Source organism: Seriola dumerili, unplaced genomic scaffold, assembly GCF_002260705.1.
Source record: "Seriola dumerili isolate Sdu_G_001 unplaced genomic scaffold, Sdu_1.0 BDQW01000056.1, whole genome shotgun sequence".
NCBI classification, from domain to species: domain Eukaryota; kingdom Metazoa; phylum Chordata; class Actinopteri; order Carangiformes; family Carangidae; genus Seriola; species Seriola dumerili.
The window spans coordinates 4,830,077-4,856,892 of record NW_019174311.1 but is presented as its reverse complement, the minus strand read 5'-3'; the positions used below and the strand labels follow the sequence as shown (position 1 = coordinate 4,856,892).

At 42.1% G+C, this 26,816-nt stretch overlaps 1 protein-coding gene across 1 annotated transcript; it reads left to right on the top strand.

Annotated features, from left to right (window-relative positions):
- The first annotated feature begins 443 nt into the window (after nt 1-443).
- slc6a17 (solute carrier family 6 member 17) lies at nt 444-23,927 on the top strand. The gene is made up of 12 exons (XM_022741491.1): nt 444-679; nt 4,599-5,028; nt 9,398-9,555; nt 10,917-11,043; nt 12,672-12,853; nt 13,653-13,763; nt 15,281-15,522; nt 15,637-15,829; nt 17,406-17,598; nt 17,675-17,834; nt 18,947-19,109; nt 19,219-23,927. Exons 2-12 carry the CDS (start codon nt 4,728-4,730, stop codon nt 19,579-19,581), a joined length of 2,193 nt encoding a protein of 730 aa, XP_022597212.1. The 5' UTR covers nt 444-679; nt 4,599-4,727; the 3' UTR covers nt 19,582-23,927.
- The last annotated feature ends 2,889 nt before the right edge of the window (nt 23,928-26,816 follow it).

Below are 26,816 nucleotides of genomic sequence, written 5' to 3'. Positions count from 1 at the left end.
TAATAATCTTCATCATTGTTATTATTATTATTGTTGTTGTTGTTGTTGTTGTTGTTGTTATTATTATTATCATGGTTATTGTTATTATCATGATTAGGGCTGCTGGGAAAGCATTTAGACTATTTCAAACACCATTTCCACAAGCAGCGTATCCAATCAATTCGTTTGATGAACCTGAATGAAAGCTACCTGTGTGATGCTTTTATCATCGTCCCGGGAACACTGCAGATGTTCTTTCTGGGGCAGCTGCTGACGTGCGCACGAGCGGGTGAGTCAAACCTGCGTCAGACTTCGTCGTGACTTGCCATAGTAATTTCTTCATCCTATGGGGAGGTGGGGGGGTGGCTGATTTATCCCACAACACAGCCACAACCACGTGGAAACTAGAAGTGTGAGCGGGGCTCTCCTACGGATGCAGACCGTCGTTAAAGCGCTGAGGTGAGACAATCGGTCGGCGTTAACGTTATTACTGTGGCCAAACTTGAGGCAGGCGCTGAGCTCCTGCGTCAGACTTTACGCACCATGCGCCCTGTGCGACTGGAGGCTTTGTGATTTCGCATCTCTCTCAGAGATGCTGCACACGGACACGGTGCCTTGAATGAAGATACCGTGCGCTCACTTTGGATTCACACCGTCACGCTGACTTGGACGTTACAAGCGGCTCTGCGCACTACACCAGGTAAGAATGACACTCTTGCAATTTTCACGGTATGGTCAATTTAAATACATGTTAGCTTGTCTGTGACGAATAATAGTTGGGAATAGCTCGGATAACCAGCGGCACCCCCGCCCCCCCCAACACCCCTCTCCCCCCTTCCCTCTTGAAATCACTTGATAGAAACCAGCGTCAGCTTTCACCCCATCACCTGACAAATGGTGATTTCGCCGCGACATTGAAGGTGAGCGTCGCTCATTAATCCTCCGTCTTTGTCGACGTGTGTCCAAATTTGGCTCGGATATGAGAAACCCTAATCACCTGCTGACTCGTGCTGCTGCTGTTTGCGTCTCAGCATCGCTATTACCAGGTGATTCATTTGACCTTGACAAGGCATCAGAGGTTATATCCAGTCCTGGAGCTGAATACAGAGCGTGGGCCTGTGTGTAACGTGTCTGAAGGATGTCTGAACACGGCCATGCAGGTGCTGGTGTGTAACTGTCATAATCATCTGTGTCGTTCAGGATCAAATCCCAGTGAGCAGGGAGCTGAGTGGCCTCTGTCCAGACCTCATACTTTACAATGGCATCTTGCTACTCTCCAGAAAAGGCTAAGATGTAAAAGCTGCATTTTACTCTGCCTGTGATGGCTGCCTGATTGATGCTGCAATACATCCCACAACAGGCTATAACCTCCAGCTTTGCCACAATCTACCCACCCACCCACCCAGCCGCCCCCGCAGTCCTGTCACAGCAGCTCCATGTTATTTGCAGCTGTCCTTCAGGGAGTATCATGAATGTCCGTTTGAGACGGCAGAGGAGAGGCAGGCGACCACTGATGCTGCAGGGATGGGATTTCAATTTTGCAGGAAGAGAGCCATTGCTTAGCAACCAGACTAGATAAAAGTGGAGCATTTCTTTGTAGCAGAGACAGAGAACCTGTGCTGGTACATCATCAACACCAAACTGTCTGTGGAGACTTGGGAATATATAAATAGCTACAGGAACACACATCTGTCTCCCTGAAGGTTTACACACGTGTTTGTCACAGGGGTCAGTTACCACAGCACTTGCACACCTCACTGTGTGCAGCAGCTTTTCCTTTACGACAATACTTTCTTCAACACTTCTTCAGAGTATCATAACTTGTGTCCGCTTGCAATGTTTCCCTCAGACAGAGACTGATTACTCAGTCATATTCTGTAACAGTTTCTTGTACTGTATGTGAATTCCTGCTGTCTCTGGAAGATGGCACCTTCCAGAGACAGCACATACTGTGAGACTCTGGAAGTTGCTGGTGTGTTTCTGCATCAACATTGAAAACCTCCACTGCTCATGATTAAGAGTGCCAGAGTGAAGATCTATCAGCCATGTGAGTCTAACAGGCCACCATCATCTTAACCCATGAGTAGTAATGGGGGCAGTTTGGTACTAACTATTCCTACATTTGTGTTCATTTGGAAAGTAGGGTAAAACATCGTGTACAGTCAAAGCTCCAACTTTACACAGCTTAAAAAAAAAACAAAACAACAACTCAGCAACTTGACCAAAAAACTCATTTTTGTTTGCCTCACACCTCATTCAGAGAGTGCTCAGTAATGACTCAGTGTTGTGTAGTTGTAGACTGCTGTGGAAAAGGTCACTGCTGTTCTGGGATCTGTGTTGAAGCTCGCAGTCTCAGCGCTGCTGCGTGTCGTGACTGCAGGGGCCTCGTCGCCACTGTTAAGGAATGTGATGTGCGTGCTGCCGGTGCGGCTTCTGGGTGGGCTTTATAGTCCGGCCGGCTGGCAACCGTTCCCGAGAAGTCACTGTGAATAAAAGCCCAGCTCTGACTTCAGTCGGCCGCATCTGTCTTCAGATCTGTTTTCAGATCAGAGGCCTTGTCTGCAGATCAAACACCTCTGCTTTCTATTCTCTGTCCTTGAGTTGCACACAATCTGAAAACTCAGATCTCGTTCATCCCGTGCAGCGCATTCATTGTTAAGCTGACCTTAAGGTAATTAGTTCATACATGGTAAATGCCAACCGTCTCACAATGTTTTGATGTAATTGCAAACACCAGCCTACACAAGCATCTTGACATTTTGAGCGTTTCATGCTTGAAGTGACAAATTTCCATTTTAATTTAAAACGACCAGGTCTCCAGTGTGCTTTATAGAAGAGATGGGCAACTGGGCCTGAATAAATGCTCTCTCTGCTAACATCATAAAAGTCTGCTCGTTTATGGTTCTACTTCACTCAACAAATTCCATATGCGATATTAAAGGGGAATAAAAGACACCTGGTTCTTCAGGCATTCTGATGCTTGATGCAACACTAAATCGATGGAGTACTGTTTTAATTGTTGTGTATCTTTTAGCCTGTTAGCCTGTGGTTTGCTCCTGCTGAAACAAATAGCAGCAGCTACCTGTAAAATCCTGATTTATACAGGAGTCTCAGAGCCTCTGGAGTTTCTGATGCAGGAGCTCTCGTGCTGCATTGTGATCTATGCCAGTTTCTGTGGAGGGAGGCAGTACACGCAGGATTGCAGGATTATTAGTGGGTTTTTGCAAAGGGCCTCTGATAAGCTAACACATGCCAGAGAACTTGGAGAGACTAAGTTTCCAGACAGGTTTCCTCTGTGAGGGACGACAGCCAGTTCATTCTGGAGCATAGGAGAACTGGACTGTTTCAATGTCAATACAGACACTAATAACTGGTGAAATCTGTGCTTAGAGGCTTCAGTTTTATTGCACTGTGTTCTCCTGAGACCAGTAGTCACACGGACAGACGGCCCACTGCTGTTCATTCTATTCACATGACTCAACTTTAGTATAATGGGCTCTGCTGTGAAATGGATTGTAATTCAATCTGTGTGTCTCGTTTCACCATAATGAAGTAGATTAGTGAAATACCTCACTCATGGCTCTAAAGTGCTGCAGTTTTTCCACCATTTGAAAAATACTATGTGCTACAGTATGTACTAAGTGGCCAACAGGAAAAGCAGCGGACATGATTAGGAAGCAAAACGGTTAAAGTTTCTTGTCACAAGTCTGCCTCTTGAACGGTTTTCCTGTGATGCTATGTAGGGCTGCAGGTTACAGTTATTTTATTGATTGATTGATTTGATTATTTTGTCAATAACCAGGAGAAAAAAAAAATGCCCATCACAGTTTCCCAAAACGCAAAATCTTGTTCTGTCAAACTAACTTTGCAAAACCTAAACATACTTTGATTGTCATCATATACGAGTTATAATACCAGCAAATATTCACATCTGAAGAGCTGGAACCTGAGAATCTTTTACTAGAAATGATTAATCGATCATCAGAACTATTTTTTATACTCCACACGCCATTAAACAACATCACCTTCGCCGTTTATTATTTGTTTTTGACTCTCTTCCCAGACATAGAGCCAGTTTATGGCTCAAAATAAGTAGCATGCTGATGGATTTACTGCAGAGCTGCAACTAATGGCTGCTTCAGATGTCTCTGACCAACAGTTTAAAACACAAAGATATTCAGTTTACAGTAATATAAATCAGAAAAGAGCAGAAAAACACTTTTTTTGCTTGAAAACTGATTCAGTGTCTAACGATTAGCACTCTGACCATGGACTAGTCCATTAATGGATTGACCATTTGCAGCTCTAATTTACTGTGACCTGCCTACACTGCTAAAGCTGGAATGGCAACTGCCCTTTAACTTTCTGAAAGTTCTTCAACTAGTTTTTTTTTTTTTTTTTATCATAGTGAGCTACCTGCTTGAATGTTCTGACATTCAGTTAGTCAAGGTTTTCAGTGTTGTTAGTTTCCATAGGGAAAAGGTTGCCAAATGCAGATGATGAGGGAGAGACAATTACAGGAAAACTTTGGTCTTTATATTCAAAGTCTTGTTACAATAACATCTAAGTAGAAAATGCACTTAAATTTCCTGTCTGACTCTAACTATGTCTCTTCACAGATTTAAGAAAAAAAAGCACAACTTTCTTTCCCTGGCACCTTCCCAGCTTCTTCCATCTCCTCATCTCACGCTCTCCCCTTCTTGTTGCCACCGCCGTCACCCCTCTGAAGGAGCCCCTGTGTCGCAGCCATGCCAAAGAACACCAAGGTGACCCAGCGGGAGCACAGCAATGAGCCTGTCACTGAGTCTGTGGCTGACCTGCTGTCTCTGGAGCACCCCATGGACTATAAGAGCAGTCAGATGAGTATGGGCCTGAGTCCTGCCTCGACTGCTCCAGGAAAGGCCCTGCTGCCCTCTCCCGACCCAGACGCTGAGGATGGCCGACCGGCTTGGAACAACAAGCTTGAGTACATTCTGGCCCAGGTGGGCTTCTCTGTGGGTCTGGGTAACGTCTGGAGGTTTCCCTACCTTTGCCAGAAGAACGGTGGAGGTAGGTGAATGGATGTCTGTTCATGATTTTGTTGCATTTTAGCAGTTGACTGTCTGTCTGAACCACAGAAACCTGAAAGCTTTGTGTAAACCAATGTGCAAAGCGTAGTAACACTTCTCGGGTATGGAAGTCAGTTCCTAATTAGGCCACCCAGGGTGAACATGTGTACCTTCGGGGTGCTGAGTAATTGTTAACAACGAGAAATGTTGTGCTGAGTCAAGGCTGTTAATGTGAATTCTTTTTATTAGTCCTGTAAAGTCCCCAGTAAAACAAGTGGCCAGATGGGAGTAGTTAACTTAATGGTATGTAACGTTTTTGATTTTGTTCTTGTGTTTGAGGGATTGGTTCCTTTTTTTTGTCCAGGATACAAAACTGTCCCTGGCAACGATTTACTGAGACATGATTTGACTGAGAATAACCAGTGGTCAGGGTGACTGCTGTGAAGTTTAATGCTGTATTGCCTTATCTCATAAAACCTTCATTTGCATCACATTACAGAAATAAATACATTAGGAATTTCAGCTAATTCAGCTCTTATATCCTCAGCACCAGATGAAGTCAGTAAGTACTGTTTTAAAACACAGATACAACATTAACCCAGTTACTCTTCCCAGCGTGCAGCCTAAACATTTCACTCAAGGACCAACCAGTGAGGTGAGACTTTCAAGCACCTAAAATTTTGCTTTGACAAACTGCCACACCTCAACAGATGTATCATTACTTTGATCCATTTACCATCTGCTTTTTAGACAGTCAGAGTGTAGTGTAGTGAGACAGAGAAAATCTGTTTGCTGTTAGGTTTATTCCCATCGAGTAAATACCATAGACGGTAAATAAAGATGGATGTATCCTCCATGACGTCACCCACAGGTTTCTGAAGAGCGGTTTTGAAGCTCAGAGTGAGCTGCTCTGCCGTCACCATCTTGGCAGTGTCTGACTCCGCCAAACTCCCGGCTAATCCAGAAATGGGCAAAGAGGTGGGGCATGTGTAGAGCATGTGTTGAGTCTTCGGTGCATGTCGGCTTGTGGCAAGGATACGCTCACCCGCCTGTCACTCAAAGCGCCCCTCAATTATACAGAACTTTAAGCCTTCATATAACTTAAACGAGTGAGTTATATAAAAATTCACCCCCCTTACAGTTGTCACGAAGGAGGAAATTAGCCGTAGAGACCAAAACTGACATTTGTACCAGGCATTTTAACATGGGAGTCTATGGAGATTGACTCAGAACTGCAGTTTTTGGTACTTCTGTGTTGGCTTCAGTTTTCAGCCTTGGAGGCTGCTGCTTGGTAAATACTAAGCTGAGCTAGCCAACTGCTGGCTCCAGCTTTACATTCATCACACAGACAGAGTGGTTTCAATCTTCTCATAACTAACTTGAGGCAATAATTAGATATTATTGACTGCTGGTGGAATCATATGGTAATGTGATCATATCATGTTATTATTTTACAAAATTCTGGTAATCCAAATCAATGTTTGTAATCAGTTGTAATCAAAACTGAATTAACCACTAAAGTGTTTAGATCTATCTTCCTTAGAAGAGAAAACAGTTAATTGCACTGAAAATAAATTTTTACATGTCATTTTTGATATCTCTGAGCTTGAATTTTCTCTTTCTATTTAAAAGTCTTCCTCCGTTCGCCTGTTGACTGCAGCCTTCTCCTCTTTGATAAATTGAGACCTGTCAGCCAATTAGCCGACTAATCGTGCAAGTCAGAGGGGCAGTCTCTTCTACATCTCTTAGTGAACTTGTGCCGTCAGCAGCTACAAGATGAGGAAATTTCTCCTCAGCAAGACGTGGCACCGCTGAGAGGTCTGGTATAATCCAGAGAGATCCTACAGTTTGGCCTTTATTTGCATCTCTTGCAGGTTTCTCAGCCTTATCTCTTCGGTATTGTGATTTGCTGGCATTGAAACGAGATGAGAGGGCAGTGATGACTGAGATGGAGGAAGTGGAAGAGTAAATACTGATTTTGTAGGGCTTTCAGATATTGTTGGTTCTACCTTGTGTGGGAGGTGTGTGTAAAGAGGGTATTTGAAATGCATGATATAACAAAGCTAAAATGTTTTTTAATCAGAGTGTGTACATGTACTTGTGTGCAGTAGTGAGTGTGTATCAGGCACTGACTCAGTGGTGGGTGTTGTATTGTCTTGTCTGGGCTTGTCTCTTGTCCATCTTTGTCTCTCTCTCTCTCTTTCTCTCTCGCTCTCTCTCTCTCTCCCTCATTGTTTCGAGACAAGCAAATGTTAGTTTCATTCCTTTTTATTTTACAGGCAAGTCTCAAAGAAAACTAACAATAATTCATCCCAAAACAATTTCATATATTGACATATATGTCTAGCACATAATAATATGTATGTTTATGTACTGTATAATGTAGACATGTTACATAAATTTATATCCAGCCCAAAGCCTGTCAATATATGTTGATATTATAAACAGTAGGGTCCAAAAATCTGAGACCACTTTCCCAGAATGGGAAGATAGACATGTTTAAAATTAATGAGAAATTCATAAGACAATATTTAAATGTATAAAGATTTTTTATATGTGTTGTGTTAAAAAACTTGCACATAAAAATTAAATATATATCATTAACATATATTGTCACAACATGTCATACCATATAAAAATGAATCATATAAATATGTTTTAATGTATGTACATATACACATTTTACTGTGGATATTTCATATATATTCTAAACGTATATCATATATCGAGGATGTATGTATGTGATAATAATATAGTTCTTTCGAACACAAAACAACATGTTCCCAAGCCTCCCTCTGTTAAGCAGTGGCACTCACAAACAATTACTCTAAATTATTTTGTCTTACAGATAAATAATTGAACTTAATTAATTTGTATTATCTTGTTTGTGTCTCCTGGTGGAACCCGCTTTCAGTCTGTTAACATTTGTCTTCACTGCATGCTACAACAGTCCAGACCAAACAAAAGCCCCAAGTAAACCACTAGTGGCATAATTGTTTTTCCATGAATTTATGATGACCAAGTGTTGGATAGAACAACATGCAGAGGTCATGGACATTTGTATTGCAGTTTTGGTCTCGGTTTCAGAATCATCACCCCCCCCCCCCCCCCCACTCTGTACAGAAGACTTACCAAAAATATATTTGTGAAAAAGAAAATCTTAAACAGGCTAAAGTTAATGTGCGGAGTTATCATAGATCTCATTATGCCGGTCCTGAAGATCCATATCCTTGACTCTGAGATGAGACCCTGAAATGTAATGTGTTCTGGAGTGATATCGCCATGGTCATGCCATATATACTGTATATACTTCAATCAAGAATGTTTTTAACCTTCGAAACCTATCAACCTATTTGCCAGTGGGGCAAAATCACTTATTTCATGGTAATTATCTTCTAAATTGTAATTAATTATATTTAATTCTAGTTTATCTGTTCTTTTATTATTAATTTTCTTGTGTTTTTCTTGTTTGCTGATGTTATTATAGCTTTTCAACTCTATTTTATGGATTACTGCATTTGTCCTTTTCTTTTCAGCTCATCCGTCCTCTGTGAAGCACTTTGAACTGCACTAACCTGTGTGAAAAGTGCTATACAAATAAAGTTTGATTGACTGATAGATTGATATAAAGATTCTCCACCAGGATGGCTCGTATACAATATTTGGAAAGAGAAAACAATACAGCGAAGTAACAGTTTCCCACTAATACATTTGGTTTTCCTTTGCTCAGTGTGTTTGCTCAGAATAGACACCAGAGATCTGTAAAAGTAGGCAGCAGCACAGTAGTCACTTCTAACGATCCAGATAATAATACCACTGTGTAACATGACACTGTGTTCCTGTCTTTGTTCCCTTTGTCTGCTGCTAGCTCTAATAGCCACTCACAACGTTATCGGTGTTTTTGATCGAGTCAAACGTCACAGTCATTTGTTTTTAGTCTGCTCGTCCCAGCTGTCCATCATTGCGGGCCCATCCTCTCTGGCTTTGAATGGTTTTGTCACCATGGTGCCCTTTCATGTCTTGACGTAAGCAGGACTGAATGTGCTCTCTCTCTCTCTCCATTGTCCCTTCTCCAAAAAAAAAAAAAAAAAAAAAAAAAAAAAAAAAGATCTGACAAAATTGTTGAATGGAAGTTGAAGAGGAAGACGGAGAAAGAAAGAGACAATGTAAGAGGGGGAAGAGGAAGAGTGCTGGAGGATAAAGAGAGTAGGGAAAAAAAAATAGAACCTAACAGGGAAAATTTAATAATGTCCCTTCTTATGTTATAAGATTTTATCCTTCACTATACATGGATTTCAAACATTAAAATAAGTAAAGTAGCTGTACATTCTGCAGTAACTCTTCTTCCCTTTCACCCTCCTTTGTCTCAGGTGCATACCTGGTGCCCTACTTCATTCTCCTCCTGCTCATTGGCATCCCATTGTTCTTCCTGGAGCTGGCGGTGGGTCAGAGGATCAGGCGCGGCAGCATCGGGGTGTGGAACTACGTCTACCCACAGCTGGGAGGCATCGGGGTTTCCAGCCTGATGGCAAGTGTCGACATTGATTCATTATCACGACCTCCAGTTCGTGGAAATACTTTACAATATGGCTTAATTATATATTAATGTACAGGTTGTCAGTAAAGTCTTGATTAATGGATGCAGCTCTTAATTTACAGCCATGCTAGCAGCTCTGTGTGGCTGATATAATGTAGGTAGAGTACTGTGTTAGCATGCTAACATTTGATAATTAGCTGTAAAAACAAAGTGTGTGTTTAGTTTTTGTATTTGGTCATAAATCATAGTATTTGATAAGTTGAAATTTTGAACAGATGGTAAATTAAAGTTAAAGGATTGTTAAATGAGTTCTCTGGGGAACATAAATGTATTTGCTGGCGGTCGTCCAATAACAGACATTTCACAAAAACCCCTAATGCCATGGTGGCGCCAGAGGAGAAGTCAGAGGTTCACCAAAGTCATTAGGATTCATCCTCCGGGCACCATGAATGTCTTCGGCAATCCATCCATGGTTGTTGAGATATTTTATTGCCAGCCATAGAAAATCCTTTATTAATGACATACAGGTAATAATAAGATGTTATAATTAAAGCCAGATTGTCACATGTAAAGTCAAACTCACACACGAACCAATGGGCTTTTATGTTTTTATTCCTTCTTAATAGGTTTTTGCTGACCTGGTAAACATTAATAAACAGTTGATTGATCATTATATTACATATATTACACCAAGGACTCCATGGTATGGGATTGTTGTTGGATTTGTGATGGTAACTTCTGTAACTTGCACATCTCAGCTCAGTGTTAGACATGTTATGTGCAGAGACAACAACCGTGCTGCAGACCTCCGTCCTCTGCCTGCTCATATTACTTCCTCCTGATGCTCTACAGCAAGTGGCATGCAAAGACCAGTGCTGATCACTGCCATAATCTGTCCCCATCATCAGCAGGAGAACTGACCCATCATGTCCTCATCCCATCAGGGTCATCAGCCTAAAATTATATTCAGTGAGAGGCTGAGTCGGTCAGTCAGTGATCTACCGGGCGCTGTCAGTCATTCTCGTAGTGATTTCATCAATCTAGTGTAAAAGAGGGGAGGGAGAGGCCTGACCTGGGGCAGTGAGGCGTGTGGCAGCTCAGATGTGGCAGAGGGAGAATCAGCAGCTATAAATAACTTCTCAAAGAGGACCCCAGCCTTAGCCGCTGAGAGCAAACAGCTCAATAATTCATACGCTCTCCGACTTTAGCTGTGTGCTCAGCGTCTGTGCCCTGACTTAAGAAGAGGCGTTCACCTCAGTAAACCGCATGCCGTTCCTCCCCTGTGCCTTTTGTACATTGGTCATTGTTTTTAGGAGTGACACATGTTGTTGTCTTCTCTCATTTCCCCTCAGGTTTGCGGTTTTGTGGGCCTCTATTATAACGTGATTATCGGCTGGAGCATCTTCTATTTCTTCCAGTCTTTCCAGTATCCACTGCCTTGGGCTGAGTGCCCCATCCAGAGAAATGGAACCCAAGCCAGTGAGTCGACAAAACACAAGACACTGTGCAATACGCAGCTGAAAGGATAATAGAGAGATGTGCAGCAAAAGACTGTACAAAATAGCTTTTTATTGTAAAGCCCTTGACATCAAGTAGAGGAAAAAAATGAATACTGCAGAGACCCCTGCATAGTTCCATACTCAGCAAAGTATCTCAGCAGATGCAGACACACAGGCAGCCCAACACTATGCAGGGCGGTGCTTAAAGCTGCAGAACGTGTCTTTGCACTGTAGCAGCTTCCTTCGCTGTGGCTGTGCAGTCAAGATGCGGCGTCCCTGCAGGCTAACAGACAAGTGGTTTTGCTGTCTCCATAGCCGGGATTTCCCCTGCACCTCATCCTACAGAGCAACCGTGTTGGCGAGGCCTGTCAGATATTATGACCCGGCCAACGGTGTCAGTACCGCGAATGGCTGGAGGAGCACACAGGCTCTGGCAGAGTAAAGGGCATCAGCTTTCATTAGCATTTGAGGGCAGGATGTCGGCTCTGCTTATGATTATGAAAGCAGTGGGGATGCTGTGGAGCGTCCAGTAGGATTTAGTTTAGCTATGTGCGGAGGTGGAAAATACAGTAACAGGATACATTTACACAAGTAATGTACCAATTATGATGTTGCTGGAGTATTTCCATTTTATTCTACTTTACATTATTGTCCTTTACACTCTATTACAATTATCTGACAGCTATAGTTACCATTTACTTTGCAGATTATGACTTCATATTCAAAACATACACTGGAAAATAATCCATATCAGGGCTGCAACTTATTTTAATTATTAATGTTTTGTCTACAAAGTGTCAGAAAACAGTGACAACTTCATAGTGCCTGTTTGGAACCTGGCAGGAACCAACAAATATTAATTGGAATATAATAATATAATTTTGTGCTAATAAATTTATCAATTCTTTGATTGATGTTTTCAGTTCACATGTCCACATGTAAGTCATTTTTGTCAATTACTGATCTTGAAATACAGTGAAATTATTTCAGTAAACATTCATTTCAAGAGTCACTATTTTGAAATATTTTGTTGCATTGAATCAAGAGAAATTACATTCATTTTACAAAAAACTTGAAAAGATCTTAATTGATCTGTTTTGGAAACTGCTTGAAATAATCTCACTGCATTTTGAGATTTTTTTCTCTTATTCCAAGACAGTGAGGTATTTCTGACTCAATATTACGTCAAAATGATTTATTACGATATTATTCAACTCGACCCGCTTCAAATATAAAATATTTCTTACATATAATAATAATGATAATAATAATAATGATGATAATAATTTATTGAATATAACCCTCTAAAAGGAGCCTCTTTTGATACATTAAAGCACTTGTTGCAGGTCATGTTTTTGTACTTTCATTTTGGTCAAATTTGGTCAAACTTTTACTTTATGGAGCATGTTTATTGCTACTTTTACTTGTTCTGATTACTTTCCACCACTGCGTATTTACAAATGTATATCTGACAGATAAAAGAAACATTTTAAGTTTCCTGTAAAACCTGTCACCAAGTTGGGTGTCCATTTATTTGATATATGTGCAGACTTCACTGTCGCAGAATTGTTTATGTCGTTTCCCTCCCTTTCCTCGTTGCTGTTGTAGTCGTGGTGCCTGAGTGTGAGAAGAGCTCAGCCACCACTTATTTCTGGTACCGGCAGACTCTCAACATAACCAGCAGCATCGACGACACCGGCGGCCTGAACTGGAAGATGACCCTGTCCCTGCTGGTTGCTTGGATCCTGGTCTGCATGGCCGTCATCAAGGGCATCCAGTCCTCTGGGAAGGTACGGGGTCTCCATGGCTTTGCAGCAGGGGCTGAGCCTGCAAACTATAGAGATTAACTCTGTGCCTTTAACTCTAAATTCTGTATAAAGACGTGCACAATAAATCATTTCATCAAAAGATTTGAAATGATATTTTTAATCACTGATTCATCCTTATCAGTGAGTATTTTATTCACTTTGCTAATGCTTTTCAGTCAAAGGCAGTATGCTAAAGCCTGTCATCAGCACTTGACTATTTTTGGATCTCATCTATATTATGGAAGAGAGAGACATGCAACATTAATAAGCTTAAACTGAACCAAGCAAAGACTTGTTCAGGATGCAGATGGAAAATGCTCCGTTTGGCAACAAATGTAACAACATCCTGTAATCTTGATCCAGAGAGTGAGTCAGAAAACCACAGCGCAAACATCCAGCCCACAGTTTCAATAGGAAAATACACAGCAGAGAGCAGATCGCCAAGGTCTGACACGGTTTTTTAAACACTAGATTTAGTAATCCAATTATCATAGTCCATGCTGCAGTGGTTCCCCGAAATGCTGTATGAAGGATTTTTGACTCATCTCCCCAAACCTCAAGGAGTCTTCTTCACATTTGGTAAGACTTCACAGATTCGGTGCCAAGCAAACACAAAGCAGGTTTGGGATTTATTTATTGTGTGTGTGTGTGTGTCTGTGTGTATGTATTGTTGCAGTTCCTCCTCCATGTGTGAGGCCTCAGAAAAGCGTGTCCATGGCAACGCTGTGTGATGTACTTGACTTTCTCTCTCTCTATCTCTCTCTCTCTCTCTCTCTCTTAGGTGATGTACTTCAGCTCTCTCTTCCCGTATGTGGTGCTTTTCTGCTTCCTGGTACGAGGTTTGATGATGAAGGGAGCGGTGGATGGCATCGCTCACATGTTCACCCCTAAGGTGAGGCGAAAAAACGTTGGTGCTTTTGACCAACAAAAGAGGCAAAGCTAACAGAGGGCTATTTCAGCAACTGGCGGAAATTTACAGAATAAAGAAAACAGGTGATGGTTGGCTGTGGTTCTCCAAAATGTAATAGTGGTGTGTTAGAGGGGAAAAAGTAGTCTCAAGCTTGCTGCTGTTTCAGTCCCGATCATTCATTCACAGACTGTTAGCCAGACACATATGTAATTTAAATGACACTTTGTCTATGCAAGCTGTTCAGCCATGAGTGGCTGATGGTTTCAGCTACTTTACCACCAAGGCCATTCAGATCCACTCCTAGAAAATGTGATTAATATCCACATTATGTTAGGTTTTGGGTTGATATCTCCCTCTAGTGGTGAATGTCTGTGATTGCATATAAAAAAAAGGAAACTGAATAGCATCATTACTAACTGTGAATTACTGCGCAGTTTTATTTGCTCTTTATGTGGTTGGACGATCGGCTGACAGATAGAAGAAGGTAGAAAACAACGGAAAGAAGAGACACATCCATGGATTCATTGCTTTTACAAAACTCATCATCAGGTCGTCATCACTGGTCTGATAATGCAGTATACTGTATATTGCAACAGGGGTAAACTGGATTTGTCGGTTACGACTGCATTATGAATTATGAAATCTAAAAAGCTAGCTTAAAGAAGTTACACTTTTAACTGAATAATTCTTTAATCAATGTTCAGTTCCCACATATGTGGTTCTTGTCACGGGTTCAGGGTTTCTGGACCAAATGCAGACAAACATGAGGGCAGGTTGGTGCAAAGGAGGTATTTAATAACAAAACAGACTTACAGGTAGATGATGTGAACTGAAGCGCTGGTAAGGAAACAAAAATCTGAAAAATCCGCTGACTGTAGTCAGAAACTCAGGAACAAGAAAAGAAGCACAAGGAAAAACCAGGAGAAGTGAACAGCAGCAGGAGACACTGGGGAAACTCAACAGGAATAAAACAGACAAAGTGACAAAGACAAAGGGGAAGACAGAGACTTAAATAGAAAAGGGAGGTGAGGGCAATAGAACACAGGTGAAACACATTAGGGCGGGGCAGAGAAACAGGACAAAGACAGAAAGTAAAAACAACAAGAGACACACAAGGAAATCTACTTCAAAATAAAACAGGAAATGACAATGACCAAACAAGAGTCCAAGCTAATTTAAAAAGTCCAAAAATAAATTGTCCTCTAGGGCAAACCATGACAGTTCTGTTATTACAAATACATGGTGCATGACCAATCATTGCTCAGATCTGCAGAGCTTCATTTGAATTCTGTTCCCAATCTCAAATGTTCCAAAGATGCCAGACATGGTGAATTACAGGGAGAAGAACAAAACATCTTCAAAATGTGAAAGAAGAATGCTGTCAGCTTCAGGTTGAATGTATCTTTCAGGGTTATATACAATTGCTTCAGTCAAGTGTTTAACAAGGATAAATGACGGCTCTCATATGATCTAATGATTTTTTTCATTGTTGTGTCCAGCTGGAAAAGATGTTGGAGCCGCAGGTGTGGAGAGAGGCAGCCACGCAGGTCTTCTTTGCCCTCGGTTTGGGCTTTGGAGGAGTCATCGCTTTCTCCAGCTACAACAAGCGAGACAACAACTGCCACTTCGATGCAGCGCTGGTCTCCATCATCAACTTTGTCACCTCCATCTTGGCCACTTTAGTGGTGTTTGCCGTGCTGGGGTTCAAGGCGAATGTTATGAACGAGAAGTGTGTCGTCGAGTGAGTTTGTCGGACTCTAACCACCGCTACCTGCTACCTCACCTGTCCTTTTCACTTTAATCTCTGCTCATTAACACGTCCATTTTCTCCACATCTTCACATTTTCGGGTGCAGGAACGCAGAGAAGATCCTGGGCTTCCTGAGCACTGGTGTGCTGAGCAAAGAGCTCATCCCTCCTCACATCAACTTCTCCCACCTGTCCACCCAGGACTACGCGGAGATGTACGGCGTCATTAAGGCGGTAAAGGAGGACAGCTTCGACCAGCTTGGCCTGGATGCCTGCGTGCTGGAGGACGAACTCAACAAGGTCAGTGGGCGAGACTTTAAAGGCTGAGGTGAGAGTGTGATTCTTTACGTGTGTATTCAGAAATATGCGAACAACGATCGGGATGTCAAGAAGCAGTTCATGTGGAAGTGATAATACGAGGGAAGCGTTCCTACTATATGAAAAATAACATTTAAGGTGGAGAGCACCATTAGAAGAGGCAGAATAGTGTTTTCTCTGCAGGACTATTATTTTCAATATCTGGACACCTATTATCACACATATTAAACAAAATTAGAAGCTTAGTTTTCAAATTATCAACCATTTGTCTGTCGTCAGTTTGACCCATGGTTAGGTTAGTTTCACCAGTGAGAGTTAGGGCCCTATCTTACACCCGGCACAAAGTGCAACGCAAGTGTCTTTGCTAGTTTCAGACCGACGCACTTGACATTTTCCTGTCCAGCGCCAAATAGTGAGCCAGCATGTATCTGTACTGTTCAGCCTCATCTCATTAGTTACTGAGCGTTCTTTGTTTTCTCCATCATCCAGCGTTTGTAGCTGCTGCTTCATCACATATTTGTATAAATTATAGTTTATATATATATATACAGTATATATATATTATAATTCATGCTGTCAGACTGTTCTGCACAGTGGATATTATAATGGATATATTTTTCTGGTTGGTATCTTCTTTAGGACTTTAGCATTGCAGGTAGTTACAACCATTCATAACTGATAAAAGGGAGTCTTATTGTAAAATGTAAAACACATCACCATTTATTAATGAGTTACTATAAGGCTCCTTTTACCAGTTATAAATGGTAGTAACTAAATAGTAGGATTAATGAGTAGTAAGCATTAACTTGATCTTGCCAAATAGTGAACCTGCATCAATGTATGAAAACTGTTATAACTTGTTTATAATTGTTTATTTAAGATTTATAAAGGGTTAACAACTGAATTAATGAACTAATTATAAACCATTTATAAATCCTTTATAAGGGTCGTCTTATTGTAAAGTGGTACCATTTTAACACACCTGGCCATCGTATAACAGCTTGTTGAGTTTCACTTTCCTCTTTGCTGTCTGTAACATTCAATGGATATTTTGTTAATAAATTAATATTCGGGCGACTGGGTCATTTCTACAACACGTGCTTTTTGACGTTGCCTTGTTGGCATCTTCTTTCCCAGATGTTTTGGACTGACACCCCTAAAACCGAAGCAATTGTCTTTTTGCAACCCCTTGTCACCAGCTGCATTGGTCTGCCAGTTTTGAGCCGTCCAGCTAAAATGTGATTTTTGCCTCGTGTCATTTGTGTGTCCATTAACTTCTTCAGTTCCAATTTATGTTGATATGCTCACAACTCCAAGTCAAACACGGTTTGTCCATCGTGTTTTAGTTTTTAGTTTAGTTTGCAGATCATCGTTCATGCTTCTCTTATTTTTGTGATGTTGATATAAGTGTAATGCACTATCACACTCAGAGTACGTTTGTATGAGCTCGCCACCTTAAATGTACGAGAATTAATGATCCTAGAGATGGAAGTTAAGCGGGTGATTTTCCACATGGGATGATTTTTCTTCTCTTCCCTTCCTCCTCTCCATCATTCAGGCGGTTCAGGGCACTGGTTTGGCCTTCATCGCCTTCACGGAGGCCATGACACATTTCCCTGCCAGTCCCTTCTGGTCCGTCATGTTCTTCTTCATGCTCATCAATTTGGGGTTAGGAAGCATGATCGGCACCATGACAGGCATCACCACACCCATACTGGACGCTTTCAAGATCCGCAAGGAGATCCTGTGCGGTGAGTCTTGATTCTGGTTATTCAGATCAAATTGAAGTGTTTCTGATTCTGACTGTTTCGTCCTCCTCTCCCTCAGTGGTTTGCTGTGTCATTGCCTTCCTGTTGGGCCTGCTGTTTGTGCAGCGTTCAGGGAACTACTTTGTCACCATGTTTGATGATTACTCAGCTGGTTTGCCTCTCACTGTGGTGGTGATCCTGGAGAACATCTCTGTAGCCTGGATCTACGGCACTAAGAGGTAACACGGCTGGATGTGGATCCATATTTGGATGTAACTGATTTTCGGGCAACACGTTTTGTACCAGGAGACATTTGCAATGTCTGATTTGTAAAGAGAGCTCTGTGATCTGTTTCAAAACTAGCCAGGTGGCTTATCACATCATAATCGCTTCCTCCTTCATTCACCACAAATCAAAATAATTTTTCTTCTCACCCAGAGTCTGCCTAATTAAATTTCCGCGTGCAGAGTTTTGTGGATAGTGGGTGTTGCTCATGTCAGCACAGAGGCATTTGGTTTTTATTTGGTTTGTGGTGTTGAAAATGTGTCAAAAACTGTACTTGAAAAACTCAACCGCGAAGTCTAAATACCAAATTACATTGTCACTGTGGCACTGGTTATGTCGGATTAAGCTCCAGAAACAAAGAATGTGTTTGAAAGTGTACACACAGTCTTTGACTCCAGCTGCATCAATCTGACAAGCACAGATCACTTGTTCTGTATATTAACCAATTAGAAGCAGGAACTGTCTGAGGATGAACCTATACTGCTTATAATTAGCAAATGAAATAATATGAGGCGTGGCCATTAAATAACGAGACTGGGCTTATGCAAGTCGCACCATCATTAGTCTCATTATTTATGAGCTGCACCTCATATTAGTTATTTATAAATATTTCTCTTTTATATAAATGGTAGTGACCTGTCAGCACTTTCATTACAACTACACACAGAGAAATATGTTCATGTTTATTGTGTATCACTGTGAGTTACAAACTAAAACCTTCCAAAAGCTACCAGAACACTGGCCACAGAGCAATTGTCTCAAAGCCATGTAAATACAGATGTTGACAGAATTGCTCGCATTTTTTTTCTTCCAGATATTGTTTTTACAGAACAACAAACAAAAGGCCTTTTTTCACAGCCGACATATTGACTTAGTAAGAAAAGCACAGGTGTTAGTGATAACCCCATCAATGGCTCTGTGCTACTCGAGTGTCCCAGTAAGCCAGGAACTGAAGCAGCTAAATGGAACTCAGCCGTCATTCCCGTGTTTCGTGCTCTTGACACGTCAACATGTGAGAAGTTTATAGAGACGCGTTCTGATGATGACTTGTATTCTTCCATCACAGGTTCATGCAGGATCTGGAGGACATGCTTGGTTTCAGGCCGTTTTCCTTCTATTACTACATGTGGAGGTACGTGTCTCCAGCTGTCCTGGTGGTGCTCATCATCGCCACCGTCATCGAGATGGCGGTCAGTCCCGCGGGATACAACGCCTGGGTGGAGGCCGAGGTCGGTGTTCAGCTTCTCCCGTCTATGAGCGTGTTGACTCCTCGCTTCTTGTCTCTCTTTTTCACACCTCTTTGTCTCCCTCCTCCTCCTCCCCCCTTCCCCCTGCTAGGGCTTAGAGCATTTCGAGAAATACCCTCCCTGGGCTTTGACCATGGCTTACGCCCTCATTGTTGCGGCCATGCTGCCTTTGCCCATCGTCTTCATCGTCCGCCACTTCAACCTGATCTCAGACGGCTCCAACAAGCTGTCCGTCTCCTACCGCAAAGGCATGATGAAGGACATCTCCAACCTGGAAGAGCAGGACGAGCAGCGCTTCATCCTCAGCAAGAACCCCAGCGAGGCTCCCTCCCCGATGCCCGCCCACCGCGCTTACCTGGGCCCCGGCGGCACTCAGGAGATGACCAACACCAACTACGGCACCAGCACCAAGACGGGCTACCAGAACATCGGCTCGCCCGAGTCCGAGCTATGATCCACTGAGCTCACAGATCCTCCCGTCCATTAAACCCCGGCCCAGCTTGGAGAGAGGGAGACAGAGGAAGAAAGGGAGGAACAGAAGTCAAGAGGGAGAGAAAATTCACTGCCGATTGTTGCAGCGTTCATCACACCTTAACCCCCAGAGCTGAATCCCTCTATCCCCCCTTCTCTGCTCCATCGCTCCCCGCCCGTGGTCCTTCCCCGTCTTCCCCGTCATAGGATCCGTGCTGTTAACCGACTGTCAATCCCAGCTGAGGTGAAGGGATCATGGGAATGTGAGTCTCACCTTATTTAACCGGCTTTTCCATCTGTCAAGGTATTACAGAGGCAGAAAGAGAGGGACGGAGAGGGCAAGAGAGGAAGGAATGAAGCTTAGGAAGGTCCAGTGTGGGCTTAGATACAGGCTTTGCTTTTGTAATAAGCTCTTTGAAGTTAAGGTGTGTGCAATGCCAAAATGATTAATGTCGTACTGAAATGTAATCCCATGTGTTTACGAGTCTGGAGAAGGTTATTTTTGAGACAGCTGGATGTTCCTAGCTCTAGGAGATCGTCATCTTACTCTTGTTCAGTTGAGGATTGTTACTTGTGGGCACAGGATGGAAGGAGACTCAGAAAAAAAAATAAAAATCACTGTATCACTGTATGAGAACATTGCTCATCTACAGTGTGTAACAAAACTCGATTACAACTTCATCCATAACAGTATGTAATAAGTGATTATGATAGTGTACAGTGTTACAAGCACATTATATCTTTAAGTTTCTTGTGCCTATCATGCATCAGCAATAATAAGCAGTAAAAGTAGGATCCTCATTAAACTGTGGATCTCCTTCTATCCTCATTGCTCCCACGGATGTAGAATACTATACATATGTGTTGTGCAATAGTCTGAGATGTCACCGTAAATCGTGTATATACACTGCAGTAGTGCAAATCGAGGGAAAAACTTTTTGCCTCTTCATCACTTCTCCACGAACACTGAAGCACAGACGCCGGCTATCGTTAGAAAATCTCCGAGCCTTAACACAGAGCAGCACTTTTCTTTTAAACAATCTTCTCCTCGATAAAAACAAGGCTCCGGAGTTGTCGCCAACAACGCTGTACACATCGTCTCTTGTGCTGTTCCAGTCGCAGCTGGCCTAGACAAAGCTTTTCCATTTTAATCAATCATTTTAATCAAGCGGTTCCATTTTAATCAATGGCCTTAGAAGGGCAGAGGTGGCGGTGCACGAGCACAGATAAGCAGAGTGGCTTGTTTTTGACGCTCGTCTGTCTCTGTGCTAGGGAGGCAGACAGAGAAGGGATGGGTAATGTGAGTTTTGTCGTTGTGTACGTGCAGATGTGCATGTGCGAGCGCACAAGCGCTCACAGTGTGTTTGCCGTCTGCCCCTGAATGAGAGCTCACGGTGACCCAGCCTGTTTAAAAATAGAGCCATGTTACCCAGGGGAAGCCGTGGCAACGCACCATAGATACGGATCCTCTTCTGATGTGGAGGAGGAAGAGGACAGTGGACACCTCGCTTTGTCTGCTGCACCTGCACGGCCGTTTGTTCACCAATACGGAGATGAGACATTTTACCGTCAATGTCCCACAAGGATATCTCTCTGATGTTGTCTCAGCGCGTCGAGTAAGAGGTTCACTGCCATGCTGCGCTGTGGATGAATCATACCTCATCCCTGAGTGACAGGATAATGTTTAGGGTTAATTGTTGTACATTCCTCAAATTGTGACCACTATGGACATCATTTCATAAGCACTTCAGTCCACACTTTGATGTCTTTTTGTGAACCAAGGCGTGGAAACTAAAGCCTTTTTATTTTTTATGTATAATATCGTATGGCGGTGTATGTTTAGGGGTATATAATGTGGGAAACGTACCATGATTTAACTGTGTGGAATAAGTGGTAATACATGATTTTCACCACCGGGTGTCTCTGCTCGTCAGCGGAGGAGACAGTGACGTGTGGCCCCTCCCTGCTGAGACAACACCAATACTTGAGACTGAACAGATGTAGTGTGAAGCGTAGTCAGTCACATTGTTTTGGTGCCTGAACAGCGTCTCTGTTGTCTGTTTTGCCTTATTGGTTTGTCATTTTGTTTCCTTAATAATGTCGTGTGTTTATGTGTTCATGTCTAGTTTGGACCAACGTCTCTTCTCATTCACTTGAGCACTTTAATTAGATTAATGACCCTGGAGTTGTTTGTAAAGCACACGGCTCACAAAAGCTTTGTGGAGTTTAAACATGAATCATAAGAATGCTGTCACATACGGTGTATATGTATATATATATATATATATATGTATGTACATGGAGGGAGAGAGAGAGAGAGAGAGAGAGTAGAAGGGCTAAATGCAAATGAAAGGCACAAGACGAATGATGTTTCACAAAAACTATCTATGTTATCACAGAAAATATTTGTCTTTGCACACAACTTTTATTGCATTTTAATCCGGCTTCTTATGATTTTAAATTTCTTGGCCTTGTTTTCATACCAGTGTTGACTGATGCAGTGCTGCCCCGTCACTATGTGCTGTAATATGTGGCTTCTAACATGTGGCTGTGATATATAGCTGGGTATAAACTAAAGTGATGGTGAGATAATAGAATTCATTACTGATCGACCATAAAAGCACGTATAGCGTCTATTTTTTCCACTGTCTTTTATAGATTGTATGTTCTTTAACATTGTGTCGTCACATATTTTGTATTAATGATCATAATAATAAAAGCATTAGCGCTATAAGGAAATGAACCACTGTGAAAACATAACAGAAGAAAAAGGAAGCGCTCTGGCCACATTAGCCTCCGAATCAGGGGAAAAGTGGCTGCTCTCCCTTTTGAACAAGACGTTACAAATGAGCATGTAGACATTATTAATGTCTTCAGTTGCTAAAATGTAGCATAGACTTACAGATCTTCTGTGATAATATATCAGATGTTTTTTGTTTTTTTGTTTTTTTGTTTTTGGCCTGGAGTTAAAGCACATTTAGCGAAGCACAGGAACATGAGCACAATGGAGTTTCATGTCTTAGTAGCAGTGAATTTCACCAGTCAATGAGCTCAAAATACTGTGAGTCAGAAACTTGTAGATCACCTTAGTTATGGTCTGATTCCTGCATCCTCCGAGAGGTGGCTGGAGGATAAAAGCTGCGCTCTGAAATGCACTGCACTTCACAGGAAGCTCAACTGCACCACCAGTTTCTCCTTCTGTAGCTACAGACCGATCTGCACAGTACAGAGATATACAGCATAGATGACCGACTCCAGCTAATACTGATGGTGGTGGATCTCACACAAAGAGAGCAACATCACAGCGCACCGGTTTGTACTTTCCTTTAGCAATGGTAGCGTTCAGAGCTATAGGTAGGAGTTATACATCCCCTATTTCCACACCAGGCACAGCAGGTCTGGCCTCTATGTCTAAAAACACTTCCAAGCTGTTGAAATACTCTGTGGAAAAACATCCTCTCATATTGGTTGAAATTTGTTTGCTACTAATAAGGTATTGACATTTAGTATTGATATTTCATATTTATTATTGGAAACAAAGACTCCAACTCCAGGGTCTTTTTGTCTGGTCCATGTGTCGGCTGTGTTGCATCACGTACTACAAAGCAACTTCTAGAGCTTAACTCAGTTCAGTTGCTGAGATTAACTCAACAAAAGTAGAGTAATAGTGTATTTATTTAATTGTGCAAATAGTCTTTATGTGACCAAAACATAGTTATATTTATAGTATTTAAGACGATGTATTTAATCTGTACATATTGATGTACATTCTGATAAATTCACACTGAGTATCTATAGTGAGAGTGACAGGGAGTATACTTGAGCTGTAAATAATAATTGTATATTTTGAGATATTTTTTGATTTTTGTACTGTAAGTAATGTTACTTTGGTGTCTGTTGGTTCGTGGTGTTAGTGTGTGGTTGTTCTCAATCAAAATAGCTGAGCAACTGTGGCCGTGCGTGTGCGCGTGCGTGCGTGTGTGTGTGTGTGTGTATATATGAGTGTGTGTGTAAAGTATATGTAGGTTTTTTGATGTTTAAATGTGTGTTTTTTCTCCTCTGTCAGTGTTGTGTGCTGCTGATCTAATCCAGTAGATAAAATCCTGTCGTTACAGTGAACTGGGACCACTAATGTAAGCAATCTCTCCTCTGTGTTTCTCACTGGAACTGCAGTGGCTTCCAGCACAAAACTGGCAACACGATCAAGAAGAAACGTTTAACTCTAACAGTCAGACAGAAACTTTAGTTTTTTGTTGAAGAGAATGAAACTGTACAAACATGATGTATGAAGCAACCAGGAAATTAAAGTTCAAAACCACTTTTATTAAAAAGAAATGTGTCGTGTGTGTCGTTTTTTCTGACTTACACGGAGGCTCAGATGCGGGGATCTGCCACTCTGAACGCAGCTTTGTTCATACACTAGAAACTGCTAGGTTATTGTAAGAACCCAACTGCCGGGTTCAGGCTGCTGGGTTACAGGCTGGCCAGGTTTAATCTAACATGTAGTAGTTAGATATAGTGATCCAGCATGATGGGGTTAGGGTTAGGGCATGAATTTGTTTTTTTTCAACCCACTTTTTTGTAGCTTTAATTCAATAGCATAGTCATTTTAACTCATTTTTGGTAAGGGAACATAACCCAACATGCTGGGTCAAACCCAGTGCTGGGTCAGTCCCTTTCTGACCTAAATATTTGCCAAAATAACCCAAATTAGGTTACTTTTAACCCAGTGCACTGACATGACTTAAATGACTTTACTCATTAGGTTTTTAAAGCATACATTTCATTAAGAGTAAATATTGTGAGCAGACACAACATTTAAAATGCATTAATGCTTGATGTGTGAAGAAACAACAGAAACAACATGTGAGATCATTGTGATTCTACCTGCTGTGGCCACGGCACAAACAAACAGGTGAGTTAATATCTTTTGCTGTAATATCTGACAATTGAAGAAAATTTTGATCGTCCTGAGCACTTCATCTGTATAGAGGAGAACATAATGATTTCTGATCCAAATCTCAATGTTAATTAGCTGTGAATATAAGAAATGTAATTTGTCATAGAGCAAGTAAGGAGGAGGTATATGATGAAAGGACTGCGTGTGAAAGAGACATGAAGAGGAAGAATGATGCCTGTAACACATTTTTAGAAGAAGTACTTGTTTATCAGTACCAGAATCTGAAACACTATTAAAATAAAGCTCTGCAATGGGAGATTACCCTCAAAAGTGATCAAGAGTGAGCAGTAAACTGAGCTCAAGTATCAGTTCTCATTTTGGAGAAAAATCATCAATGAACTTAAAAATGCTACAGTTTCATTTCAGTCGAAGCTCCACCTCTACAGGCTGAGTAAATTCTTTAATAACGCTCATCAAGAGATCCTGAAAAGTTGACATTAGGGAGAAAGTGTGTGTTCACCCGACAGCAGAGCGTTTTTTGTCTCTACAGAAATGGCGACCACAGTCATGAGCTGATGTTGCTCTTAATTGTTCCACTCATGTGGCTTCTTCCTAAAAACCTCCTCCAACAACTAGACAGACTAAATAGCTTGGCTGGTGTCCCGCTGAGGCAGACACTTGGCTGGAGTAGGACGCAGCAGTTTGGTCTGGTAGCCCACAGTGGTTTGCACCATCTGCAGTTTAACCTACCAAATCGCCATGAGCTGAACTGCAGCACGTGCAGAGCTGGGCTGCACAGAACCAGGCTCAACCAGCTCCGATATCCCAGCACTGACACAAAGCCGGCCTGCAGCCGGAGGCTCGGGCACGCATCGCAACGCTAACTAATATCATGGACTGTCGACAGGGACACATCATCTGCCTTTTGAGCTGCGAGGTCGGTCACCTGCTGGCTCTTAACAGCTGCGGTCAGATGGTACAGATTTACATCAGGGTCGTGCAAGAGACACATGAGCATCAGCGGTTGCAGTGGTGTGAAAATACTCTTGTTCCCATTCGTGAACACATGGCTCCTGTTGTTTTCATGTACTTGAGCTTGACAGATGAGTATCAGAGTCTAACTGTAGCTTCACTGCCGCTGAGTAGTGGATTTAATAAAATGCTGTTGCACTCCCACAGGCCATCTTGGGGTCTACAGAGTGACGTTACTTTAATTGATATTGGGCTGCAGGCACGGGGAGTTCTAATAAAGCAGAGAGCGATGCTGCTGCTGCTGCTGCTGCTGCTGCTGCTGCTGCTGCTGCTGCTGCTGCTTTGTTGGTTTTGGCCACACAGGTTGGGTGTGTGAATGTGAATCTGTTTGTCTCCTCAGCTGTGTCACACTTCCTTTCCTGATTCAGCTGTCCGGTGCACTTTGAAGAACGTCCGACTCTTCTGTATCCTGTAAACAAATCATTTCCCCGATACAAACAGGCTGTGGTGACTTGATAATACACACACAGAGTGTATATGCACACAAATTAATGGGAATCCCACCTGCAGGTTCCTTTACAGATGACTATCTAAAAACAGCACAAGCAGCCAAGAGGCCACTTCCCATTTTCCCACTGCCCCGCCACCTGATCCAGGAAAAGACTGTGTCGGTGGACATTTTTCACACTTTGAGCGGCGTTTTCCTGGCACATTGAGATTGCATGGGCGGAGATCCATCAGTCATATTCTCACATGGCTCTTTCAGCTGCTGTCAGCCTCCACAGCAGAGGCCAGATGGTCCCGTGCGAGGCCTTTTCAGAGGACTGACCCGACAAGCCACGACAGCTCATTACTGTTTGACCAGCTTGTCTCACTGCAAACAACGCTGAGCTTAAACAGCATTGTCAGTGAAGGGGGCTACATGTTGCTCAATAGAACAGACAGTGATTTCATGCTATGGAGATGGATGTTTCTTTTCTTCTTCTTTTCTTTAAATCTGATCAGTCTTAAAGGTCTTAACATGGATCTAAGCATGTTTGTTTTTAACATCGCGAGGTGACACGTCAGCAGGTCGGAGGGATGTGAATGTTTGCCCATGTCAGTGTAAAGCTTGAAGCTCGACAAAACCTCCCTAAACTAAAAACTTTTAATTAATAATTAATTAGTAATTCAGTAAGTTACTGAGAAATGCTAAACAAATAAAACAAAAGCAGGTTTGGTCATATTATCTAATACTTTCTGACCCAGTTTTTGACTCATACCTGGTATTTTTTTTTTTATTATTCTAGCTGCCTGCTTTTCATTCCTTCATCTGCTCACGCTGTATCTTTGTCTATCAGCGAGTT

Coding starts and splice junctions, on each gene's coding strand:
- slc6a17 (XM_022741491.1), top strand. CDS start 4,728: ATGCCAAAGAACACCAAGGTGACCCAGCGGGAGCACAGCAATGAGCCT. Junction 11,044..12,671: donor GAGAAATGGAACCCAAGCCA/GTGAGTCGACAA, acceptor TTGCTGTTGTAG/TCGTGGTGCCTGAGTGTGAG. Junction 12,854..13,652: donor GCATCCAGTCCTCTGGGAAG/GTACGGGGTCTC, acceptor TCTCTCTCTTAG/GTGATGTACTTCAGCTCTCT.